Below are 12,244 nucleotides of genomic sequence, written 5' to 3' on the forward strand. Positions count from 1 at the left end.
GCACATTTTAAAATAATGCAATAATTACCTCTAAGGGAAACAAAAGCTGTGCAAGAAAAGAAAGTTAAACACTGTCTGCAACACGGTTCAATTGTGTGTAACACTGTCACAAATTTATACCATTCATGCTGCCTATTATCTAATTGGCATTATGGTACATTAATATTAGGAGAATGAGAAGGGAACCCATTTTGGTAGGGTAGGTGGGTGGGGCATGAAAAAAAAGTTAAAGTCTCATTTTCCATAGTAGGAATTCAACAGATAATATCTAAAACTGAATAATCAAGACAAAAAAACATAAGCATGTTATTTAGAGACACGAAAGAGAAGCTATAAAAAGTAGCTAAATGAGGTATAAGTGGTCACCTCTGAGAAAATGAGGAATGAAGGCAGAAATCTCCTACTTTTAGTAAAAACTTACAGATAGAACTGTTTGGTTCTCTAAAATGTGTACACGGTAAAACTGAAATCAAAGCCCCACCCCAAAAACAAACTAACAAAAAGGAAACAAACAGGATTAACCTATGGTATTTATATAACCTATCATATACTTTCCAACATATACTGAAGGAAAGGCTGGAGTGAAGGACTGACTTTCTATCAGTTTCCATGCAGTACTTAACTGCAGACTGAAAAGCAGTCTGAGCATCTCTGCGACACAGCAAGTGGACACGACTGGAAGTGTGAGGAGCCTGGAGGCAGCAAGTCTGAGAATAAACTCAAGCAGCAGATAACTGGCTGCCAGATGATGCAAATACACAAAAAAGAGAAAAATCAAGAAGATACAGAGCAAGAAATAATGTCTTCTCATCAACCAAAATTCCTTTAAATGTCATGCTCTTTCTAGATTAATCCCTTCTGTACACTTAAATGATGGAGGCTATTCTAGGTCAAGACTTTTTTGCTTTCTTTCCAAAAGGTACTTAATATAAAAATAGGCTTTTTAATTACAGTGAACATTCATCAACACAACGGTATCTTAAATATATAAGCCTTCCTTTCAACAGATTTATCCTTGAATTTCACCATTCACTACATGTGAGCATAAAATACATCTAAAACAAGATGCAAGAGTTCCTCATTTGCATTACTACTTTTAGAAATATCAAATATAAGGAGCAAAATTAATTCAACATCTCAATTGATTAATATATCAATTACAGACAAAATCTACTACATATAGAGAGATTTTTATTGATCTTGTTATCTATTATGTATTTGCAAATAAAACATACTGAACACAGTAGGCCCCCTTATCCTTGGGGGAGCCATTCCAGCACCCCCAGTGGATACCTAAAACCATGAATGGTACCCAACTCCATATAGTCTAAGTTTTATTCCTATACATATGTAACTACAATAAAGTTTAATTTATAAATTAGGCAGGTAGGAGATTAGCAATAACAAACAATAACACAGAATAGTATAATAAAAATTATGTGATTGTGGCCTCTCTCTCTCAAAATATCTTATTACTATGCACTCATCCTTCTTCATTTTGTGATTTGTCAGTCTGATAACCAAGATGGCTATACTAAGTGATGAATGGGCACGTATCATATGCAGCGTGGGTAAGCTACACATAGGATGATTCATGTCCCACGGGGGAGACAGAGCAATATTTCATCATACTACTCAGAATGGCATGCAATTGAAAACTTAAGAATTGTGTATTTCTGGAATTTTCCATTTAATACTTTTGGACTACAATCAACCATGGGTAACTGAAGTCACAAAAGGCAAAACTACAGATAAGAGGAGACTACTGTATCTTCATAAACTAGGGAAGGTAAACTCTCCACTAAGTCAAATGTGTTCAGTATTTTATGGACAAAAGACAGCTAAATATTTCTTAGAAAATGTTCAAAGTCGGCCGGGCGCGGTGGCTCAAGCCTGTAATCCCAGCACTTTGGGAGGCCGAGACGGGCGGATCACGAGGTCAGGAGATCGAGACCATCCTGGCTAATACGGTGAAACCCCGTCTCTACTAAAAATACAAAAACTAGCCGGGCGAGGTGGCGGGCGCCTGTAGTCCCAGCTACTTGGGAGGCTGAGGCAGGAGAATGGCGGAAACCCAGGAGGCGGAGCTTGCAGTGAGCTGAGATCTGGCCACTGCACTCCAGTCCGGGCGACAGAGCGAGACTCCGCCTCAAAAAAAAAAAAAAAAAAAAAAAAAAGAAAATGTTCAAAGTCTGAAACCACTTCAACATGGACTTACAAAAAAACACTTACACATGACTGAAGATGTAAGTATGAATACTTTCAACATGTATCCCCTATGGGACAGTGCTATAAAGCACCATTTAAAAGATAACTCTGCCCAGACATTTTAATTGAAGATCCAATATAATAATTTGTTAGGAGGATGGAGATTTTAGAGGCAGCTGAAACTTAGTAATAATGTAATAAAATCCTATCATTTTGCACTTGAAGAACTGAATCACAAGAAGTGATTTGCCTAACGTCCCATATCAAATGTTTCTTGAGTATGGCTTTACAGAAAACTTAAATAAGGACCTTTGAAAGACATCAATTTTAGAATATAATTTCTTCGGACAATTTAAAGACTGTAGTTTACTTTGCTTCATATAGTACTTGGCCTAACCCACAGCCTCCATGGACAGATAGTAAGCTATATATATTACTTATCAAAACGTTTTGTTGTTGAATGTATTCTAATAATACTTTAATTCACATACCCTATTTCTATAGGGCAAAGAAAACAGTGTTTGTAATTTAACAGGCCCATTAACTGTCCCGACTTACATTAATTACACATTTTGTCATAAGTGTGCCAGAAGTATACTTTCTCTCTTCACTTTCTTTGTCTTAAACTTGCCTGTGCCTTTCTAACAGATGTCATGTGTCCAAATTCTACTGCTTACATGAACACAAGAAGTATGATTTATTAGGAAACATGGTTTAAATAATTGGTTAATATACCCATACCCTCACAAAATACATTTTTTGTAATTTAAAAGAAATATAGAGGAAAATTAGCTAGTCATTAGGAAAATCGTTGAGATATTCTGTGACTGTAGGCTATCTCATTTTCTTTGTCCAAAAAGGTAACATAAAAAATTATAAACAAAAGCTTTTATAATGAATAATATTACAAAGTATTAGGTAAAAATAAGGGCAAGGTAAATTGCACAAGTTCCTCTAGCACAGATTTTTTTTTTTTTCCTGTGTATACTATTATAAACTGATTCATTACCATACATGGGTCCATATGTATCATGAGTCTCATCACGGATCCTTCAAACATAGCACCACAAACAAGATTAAAGAGTTGGGAAATAAAATAGCCCTGGCTTTGCCTGGCTGGGAGTCTTTAAATTTCCCCAGGTCCAGGAGGATTGGTTGCAGGACACCCACAGTCATCCACGCAGAGCCAGGCTCCCAGAGCTATTGCCATTTTGGCCTCAGCAAGGAGGGCGGGGCCCAGCACACTGCCCTCACTGCACTCTCCTCTGAGTGAAGTCACTGAAATTCTCTGACAAGCAAAGTGTGTCAGCAAGAGCAAAAGCCTTTCCCCAAGCAGTACAGTGCTCCAACCAAAGCCAAAGTTAGGAAATTTATAATTAAATTAGATAGGGGTTGTGGTTGGGAGACTTTTGAAAAGGTTTGAATTCTCCTCCTTACAACATTCTTTAAAGTGCAAAACTGGAGACTCAGTTAATCATTGGGAAATAAAGTCTGTTGTTCTGACAGAGAATGAGAAAACTGGGACAATGTCCAGTTTTTGTTTTCAACTAAGAAAATTTGAGTGAACTGACAGTGAGGTAGTAGGTACAGGAAAGCTATGGCCTCCAAGAATATGAGGCTTTTAGAGAAATGCTCTGAGGAACCCTTCTCCCCTAAAGCTCTATCCAGGCTTCTGAAGGTGCTGCTGGAGATGGATGAGAAAAAGGGGGATGCCTTAACAGGCTTCTTATCTGTGCTGGAAAGGCAACCAGATTCTGTAGCACAAGAGAGACAAAGTCCCCAGAGGAACCCTGTGACGCTCTCCACAGGCCAGCTCCTGGGTGAATCAGAAAGCATCTTCTCCTCTCTTACTGGCAATCCTTTCTGCATCTCAACATAATCAAGCCTAGTGCCCAAAATGCACAAGCAGTCATACCAGAAATATCTGCATACCATGACTCTCACAGGCAAAGAAGTGGGTGAAAATCTCCAAATTCTAAGCAACAAAGGGACTATAACAAATCAGCACAGGAACAATCTTCTCTTTGCCCAATGTGGCTGGCTGATTGGGAAGCTGAAGCAAATTCTTCAATAAACAATTCTACTACCTTTCCACCTTTCAGTGAGAAGACAAAAATCATAAAACCATATGATTAAAAAGAATAATTCTAAACACTGAAAAACTGAAAATATTCCTATTTGTAAAAAACAATGTAAACTTTGTTTAAAACACACATTTTGTCTAAACACACAAACTTTGTCTAAAAACACAGTTTTTAAAAAACTACTAATCTACTCATAAAATAATACTTTAGTGATTTTAGAATGTTTTCTGATGAGTCAAATTCTTGATTCACATTTTAGACCGTAAACATAATTTTATAAGATAAAACAGGCAACAGGGCTTGGAAAGGGGGCATTTTCTTCCAAATGTGCCAGACAAGTCCACTTACCTATGCATGTAACCAACCCCAAAAATCTGTAGTCCATTTACAGAAAACAAATGTCACTTAGATATAGACATATCTTTAAAATTACAATAAATTTTGAACTGTAACTGCGTTCCTGAAATATATTCATTTTGGTCATGATATAAGACACTGTTTTGATCAACTGTTAGATTTAGATTAGTAATATTTCACTTCAAATTTTTACATGATATTCACTGAAGAAACTGGTCAACATAAGCGGGTGGGGCTAAGGAGGAGATAGTTAATTTAACTTGATAAACTTTTGTATCATTTAAAAGTCATAATAAGCATCACTATTTCTTAATTTAAATGACTGAGAAAGTTTTTAACAAGAACATGACTGAAAGTCAATTCATTTAAATGCTAAATAAAGTTTTTGAAAAACCAAGAAATGACATACCTGAAGAATTACATCACTAAGTCGTTCTAGAGATTTCTGATTTTCCTGAGTCTCATCAAGAAGTGAAGCCATTGTTGGACTATGGCATAAATTTGTTTTGCTCTCAGCCTGGAGATGCCCTTTTGCTTCTTCAGTCAAGAGAATGGAAAGGAATTGCAGGCTGGCAGTATACAGGGCAGGACACGTGGCAGACCAGCCTGCACATTTGCAGAACATATCTAAAAGGATAATTTCAGATGTGAATGTTTGAAAATTTCTTCAAAATTAAACAAAGAAGGAAATCAAATTGATTTTAAAGTAACTATACTCTGGATCATCTAGATTACCAACTTATGTGATTGTGTTGCAATTTTTAAAGGAGCTGATGCCAAACAGAACTTAAAAGCAAGACTTAGTATGCAGTGTTGGCACAATGTACAAACAAATATTTCACAGCAGTTCAGACAGCACACAAGTGGTCATGAACTGATGATTCACAAACTTAATACAGAGTGGAAAGAACAAGCCAAACTCAAAGGAATTTACACTGAAACAGTCATTATTAATTTTCTATTGTGAACACTGATGTTTAATCAAAATAATATGTGTTGTTTTATATTTTATTAACTTGAAAAATTGGATTTATAATTCTGTTTGATTTTATATTTTAGATTTATGCTTGTGTGAGAATTATAATCACAAATATTTTTGCTTAGATTTTGGCACGTACAAATTAAAGTTACATAAGAAAAACAAAGTAGCAGTGGGGTTTCATAAGAATTATGTTCATTTAAATGATGTCCAAATATTAGTCAAGTCTGAGAAAAGACTGTTATAGATAACACAAGTTACAGAGTGACCGCGAGATGTTTTAAATGTATATGGGCATATGAGATGGAAATTGAATAAAAAAAAAAAAAACAAAAAACCAAAAATAAAACCATGGCAAAAAAATCAATAATTATTATTAATGTTTTCATTAACATTACTATTATCAAAACCGTTCATGCAGTAAGTTACTTTTGGTTAGCACTATTATTACATAAAACTGTACACATATTTTGAAGGAAGGTTTTGAATTTAATATGTATTTATCACTAGGAAACAGTGTCAGGTAAAGTTTAAGTCAGAGGTCAGCAAACTTCTTCTGTAAAGGGCCAACTAGTAAGTATTTTATACTCCGCAGGTAACTGGCTTTTTCACAACTATTCACCTCAACTGTTGTAGCATGAAAGCAGCCATATGAAATATGTAAATGAGTGTGGCTATGTTCCAATAAAACTTTATTTACCAAAACAAGCTGCGGGCCAGATTTATCTAATGTGGGTAGCATCATGCTTTCTATTGATAATATAGGTGATAAACTAATTTTCTCCCAATAAATACAAGAAGAAAATCCCAATGTCTTAATCAGTCAATCTCTTCCAATTATTATATTTTAAACAAAATAATGATATCCTATGTGGACACTGTACTCCATGGTAGACTCAGAACTCCTATATCCAGAAAACTAACAATTCTGTTCCTTGTTAAACATGCATTTTGCCATAATTCTTACTATCGCTTTGGTTAAAAATTGTATCATGCATTTAACTTTACCAAATGATCAAATGATAAATGTTAAAAAAAAAAATCAGTCAGTTGAATTAGCAGGTACTTTGGAAACTTAAAATAACTCAATTTTGAGTGCATTTAAGCAGGTTGTTTAAAAGGGTTACATAAATGTTAGTTATGAATATTTATGTTAAAAAACAGCTTTTTGCTATCTTAAAATTTAGGAGGCTTCATGAAAAATTAAAGATTAGTTATTTTAAAATAACCATGTTTATTTTAGTGGGCAACTATTGTATGAAAAACATAAAAATAATTATACTATACTCTTGGCATTTCTGTACTCTAAGAAAGTTCTGATGTCATGAGAAAGTTATCACAACTTTCCATGTTATCATGTATACAGGATTTTATATATGAAGATGTATCTGCATACAATGCACATATGTCAGAAATGATACTGGTTTCTATATCAACACAAGAAAATTTATCTCATTGTTTTATAATCATATCATATGTACCTTTATAAAACCACAGGCTTAAAACTGACAAATGGGATCTAAGCTAAAGAGCTTCTGCACAGCAAAACAAACTATCATCAGAGTGAACAGGCAACCTACACAATGGGAGAAAATTTTTGCAATCTATCCATCTGACAAAGGTCTAACATCCAGAATCTACAAGGAACTTAAATTCACAAGAAAAAAACAAACAACCCCATCAAAAAGTGGGCAAAGGATATGAACAGACACTTCTCAAAAGGCGACATTTATGTGGTCAACACACATATGAAAAAAAAAAATTCATCATCACTGGTCATTAGATAAATGCAAATCAAAACCACAATGAGATACCATCTCACGCCAGTTAGAATGGTGATTATTCAAAAGTCAGGAAAACAACAGATGCTGGCAAGGATGTGGAGAACACAGGAACAGTTTTACACTGCTGGTGGGAGTATAAATTAGTTCAACCATTGTGGAAGACAGTGTGGCAATTCCTTAAGCATCTAGAACCAGAAATACCATTTGACCCAGCAATCCCATTACTGGGTACATACCCAGGGTTTCATAAATCATCCTACTATAAAGACAAATGCACATGTATGTTTACTGTGGCACTGTTCACAATAGCAAAGACTTGGAACCAACTCAAATGCCCTTCACTGACAGACTGGATAAAAAAAATGCAGCACATATACATCATGGAACACTATGCAGCCATAAAAAAAGAATGAGTTCATGTCCTTTCAGGTACATGGATGAAGCTGGAAGCCATCATTCTCAGCAAACTAACACAAGAACAGAAAACCAAACACTGCATGTTCTTTCACAAGTGAGAGTTGAACAATGAGAACACAGGGACACAGGGAGGGGAACATCAAACACTGTGTCGGGGGGTGAGAAGCAAGGCGAGGGAGAGCATTAGGACAAATACCTAATGCATGCGGGGCTTAAAACCTAGATGATGGGTTGACAGGTGCAGCAAACCACCATGGCACATGTATTCCTGTGTAACAAACCTGCACATTCTGCACATGTATCCCAGAACTCAAAGTAAAATTTTAAAAAACCAAGAGTGGCTAATAAATGTTCTCAATAAAAGAGAGCTTCAGGGATGATGTCTTTAAAAAGCTTTAAAAATAAAAAAAAAATAATAAAACCACCGGCTTTTCTAACTCACTTTTATGTTATCTTAAAATGTGTTTCAATTTTTCAAAAATGCATTTTTTGGGGGGCGCTCAAGAACACTGCAAATTTTTCAAAGCAAGCACCCTGATATCTCTTTTATATGCCACGCCATAATTACTTAATTTTAGTGAATTTACATATCTAAACAGGCAGAATAATTATCTCATTTTATTAGCAGAACGCCTCCAAGATTATGCAAGTATCTTCTTACCAATCACTGCTGTCCAGTGCTTGGCCAGGGCCATGGTAACAGACGGGAGTATGACGGCACCAGCTTTCCTCAGGAGCGTGGCCAGAAGATTAAATAAATGTGTCCATGTGTGATAAAAAGCTGATATTAACTCTTTATCTACAAAATTAATCAAAACACTTCAAGTTATTAACACAAAGGAAAAGAATCTTTTAAGATATAAAACTTTACACAGACACTTCATTACACTTAATATGAGGGGTGTGTACTTATCAAATGAAAACAAATCTAATTCAGCATTATCCAACAGTTATTTCAATTAACTTCTCTTTTCCATTGCTTCTTAAGATATCTCCCCTCCACCCTCCGGCATATAAAGCCACACTCACAAACTCTCCTCTTATTAAAGCATACTCAAGAACAATCAGAAGGTGTTACAAACTGAATATTAAGCCATGACTGCAGAACTACATATTGGCACATTATCAAAACATATCATTGTTTGTGCTACTTTTGTCAAAGTAAGTTTTCCCCTATTTCCTTTATCCCCTCCAGCAGCTTTGTGCAGGGATGAAAGGAAAGCACAGTGTGCCAAGGTCAAAGTAGAAAAGAAGGAATTTCTTTGAAGAACCAAGAAAAGTATCATCCCACAAAGAAAAGTATGACACAAAAGAAGATTCTGCAGCTCTTCCTATGGCTAAGGATGTAGCAATTAACCTTCTAGGATGAGGACACATTTTCCCTTCTCTGCACTCAGGTAAATGGAAGCTGTAGAGCAGTCGCAGAGGACTCTCTCTCGCCATGCCATCAGGAGGATTTGTCATCTTTTATCAAATTCCACTATAATGTAAACTTCATAGTCTTCCCAGGACACTCCTTGGTGTTTTTCAACCCTTTTGCCATTAGTGGCTCCCTAAAGAGTTTGTTTTAGAAATATGTTTCCTCATTGCCATCTCCATAAGGTTTTAATTCCACAGATATACTGTATATCTCTTTATGTACTATATGTACATCTGCACTTTGCACATAAAAAGGCTAAGTATAGAGCTTACTGTTTTTATTCAATACAGGCTTAAGAATAGCCGAATAAAACATTTAAGCTGAAAATTAAATTAAAAATTAAAGACCTATTACACCAAATTTAGCTTTGTACCTATACTTGCTAAATAACTTTTCATGTAATTTATTTATTTTTATACATCACGATGTATCAATTTACATACATAAATTAACAACTCATATAAATACATAATAGCAATATAATAAACTCTTATAAAATCATTTAAAACTTATTTTTTCCAGAAAAAATTTTAAAACTTCTTTAAAAATATTTTTAGTGAACTTTTAAAGTCTTTTGCTAGATATGAGAAATCAATTTTTTTTTTTTTTTTTTTTTTTTTGAGACAGAGTCTCGCTCTGTCGCCCAGGCTGGAGTGCAGTGGCCAGATCTCAGCTCACTGCAAGCTCCGCCTCCTGGGTTTACGCCATTCTCCTGCCTCAGCCTCCCGAGTAGCTGGGACTATAGGCGCCCACCACCTCGCCCGGCTAGTTTTTTTGTATTTTTTAGTAGAGACGGGGTCTCACCATGATAACAGGATGGTCTCGATCTCCTGACCTCATGATCCACCCGTCTTGGCCTCCCAAAGTGCTAGGATTACAGGCTTGAGCCACCGCACCCGGCCGAGAAAACAATTTTTAATTTAACCAGCTAATAGATGTACATTCAGACGTTGTTGATATTTTTTCCTTTCAGCGCTTGATGTAATTAATGATGGGTTAAACAACTTTTATGTAATTAAATAAATATATTCTACTTCCATTTAATTTTCAAAGCCCAAATCATACAGAAACGCAAGAGGATCAATAAAAAGCATTCACAAGGCAGCCAATAGCAGCCAAGATACACAGACCACCTTTTGCTACATGACCTTGGGATCGAACAATTAACAAAAGGTCCTCCAGCTGCTATCATCTAGTCACCAGTTTTGTGGCACTAGTCTTGCAAACACCTTGTGTATCTTCCATGAACTCAACGTCAATGCTTCTCAAGGAATTCTCAAGAAAAATCAAGAAGAGAAATACTAAGTAATAAGATTGTCTCAGGTAGAGTTGAGCTTTGGGAGGCTACAAACCATTGTAATTTCTAAGATGTTTTTGCCTCACCCTGTTCTCCCCAGAATCAATTTTCACTCCTTAGGGACTGGGGGTGATATCACCTTGCTGAGCTTGTCCAGTCTAACCTAATAAGCTGATTAGGATATCACTGCCACTTGTTGAATTTCTAAGTAAGGAATTACTATTCCTTTAACATCGAGATCATTTTAACACTGATGAGATGCTGAGAACTGGCTCTGCTGGGTATCATAACATACTTCATTTTCTAGATCTAAAACCAAGTAAATCCATAGTTCAAATAAAAACGAACTGAAAGGCAAAGAGAATTACCAAATGGTCAATTACTTCATTATAAATGATTATTTCCACTTTTAAAACAATTATGTTAGATTTTGACAAAGATCCTACTTTGCTTTAATTTTCTCCACTAAGCATTACATTCAACTTTTCACCATAAAATATTTTCTCTGAAGATAACATTAGATCACAAAATACATACACATTTCAATAATTTAGGACCTTAGGAAATTTTTGATATATTCTAGATTGGCTTATACTTGTTATTGGGAATGATTTATCAGGTTTTTGGCCTTAGCCATAGTTTATAAGAATAATTAATACCCAGAACTCACTGTACTTTCTAACATCACACAGAGAGCTTTGCCCTCATTTCTTAAAACTCAAGGGTAGTCCTTTATTATACTATACACTTGTCTTAAGTAGTATCATTAAAAGGCATCCAAACTATAAAACATATTATCAAAGCCTTCCAAAACACTAGCAAAAAGAAACTGAAAAGTAACCTTCAAGTGAATTTCTGGGACAGAGTAAGTTTCTTTCCTCAATATTATTAACTTACATTCTAAACTAAAACAATTAAGCTTACCTAATACATCTTTGGTACATATGGTGAGAATTCCAATGATATTGGTGATAAGAGGTTTCATAAGCTCATCCTGAATCACCAGGTCAGGCTCCACCAATAAACATGACTGCAGAAGCCTGGACAAAGAGGATAGGTATTCCAGGAGAAAGGAAACCTATTTGAAAAGGAGATAGGGTAAAATCAAACATGCCATATAAAAAGCCCATCTCAGTGATACAGTATTTTACTTTTGGAACACAAGTTAATAAAAAATAAAATATTAATCATAATTTTTCAAGATCTGAAATTAACACATAGCAGACAAAGCATTATTTTTCTCATAAGCATGTCATTAACAGCCATATTAATACTGTCAACTATATACCAAAGCAATATTTTCAAAGTCAAGTTTTAAATTCCATTTAAAGAAGTAAAATCTTGACCAGATGTGGTGGCTAACACATTTGCACTGTAATGCCAGTCCTTTGAGAGGCCAAGGTGGGCAGATGGCTCGAGCCCAGGAGTTTGAGACCAGCCTGGGCAACATGGCGAGATCCTGTTTCCACAAAAAACATAAAAATTAGCCGGGCATGGTGGTGCATGCCTGCAGTCCCAGCTACTTGGGAGGCTGAGATGGGAGGACCACTTGAGCCCAGAAGGTAGAGGCTGTAGTGAGCTGTGATCACACTACCGAACTCCAGCATGGGTGACAGAGCAAAACTCTGTTTCAAAAGAAAAAAAAAAAAGTCTCCATATTTTTCAGGTAGTCAAATTATGAAACCAATATTCTGGAAG

The 12,244-nt window shown here is 35.6% G+C and overlaps 1 protein-coding gene across 4 annotated transcripts in view; it reads right to left on the reverse strand.

Annotated features, from left to right (window-relative positions):
• The window catches only part of RTTN (rotatin), a 209,492-nt gene that overhangs the window by 40,098 nt on the left and 157,150 nt on the right, over window positions 1-12,244 (reverse strand). For all 4 annotated transcript variants that reach the window (XM_033175487.1, XM_033175496.1, XM_033175515.1 and 1 more), the window contains 3 exons: window positions 11,471-11,624; window positions 8,491-8,628; window positions 5,059-5,276 (listed from right to left, as the gene is read on the reverse strand). In XM_033175487.1, the coding sequence (XP_033031378.1) occupies window positions 5,059-5,276; window positions 8,491-8,628; window positions 11,471-11,624 (510 nt within the window). The remainder of the gene's footprint in view (window positions 1-5,058; window positions 5,277-8,490; window positions 8,629-11,470; window positions 11,625-12,244) is intronic.

Source organism: Trachypithecus francoisi, unplaced genomic scaffold (assembly GCF_009764315.1).
Source record: "Trachypithecus francoisi isolate TF-2019V2 unplaced genomic scaffold, Tfra_2.0 Contig01474, whole genome shotgun sequence".
Taxonomy (NCBI): Eukaryota; Metazoa; Chordata; class Mammalia; order Primates; family Cercopithecidae; genus Trachypithecus; species Trachypithecus francoisi.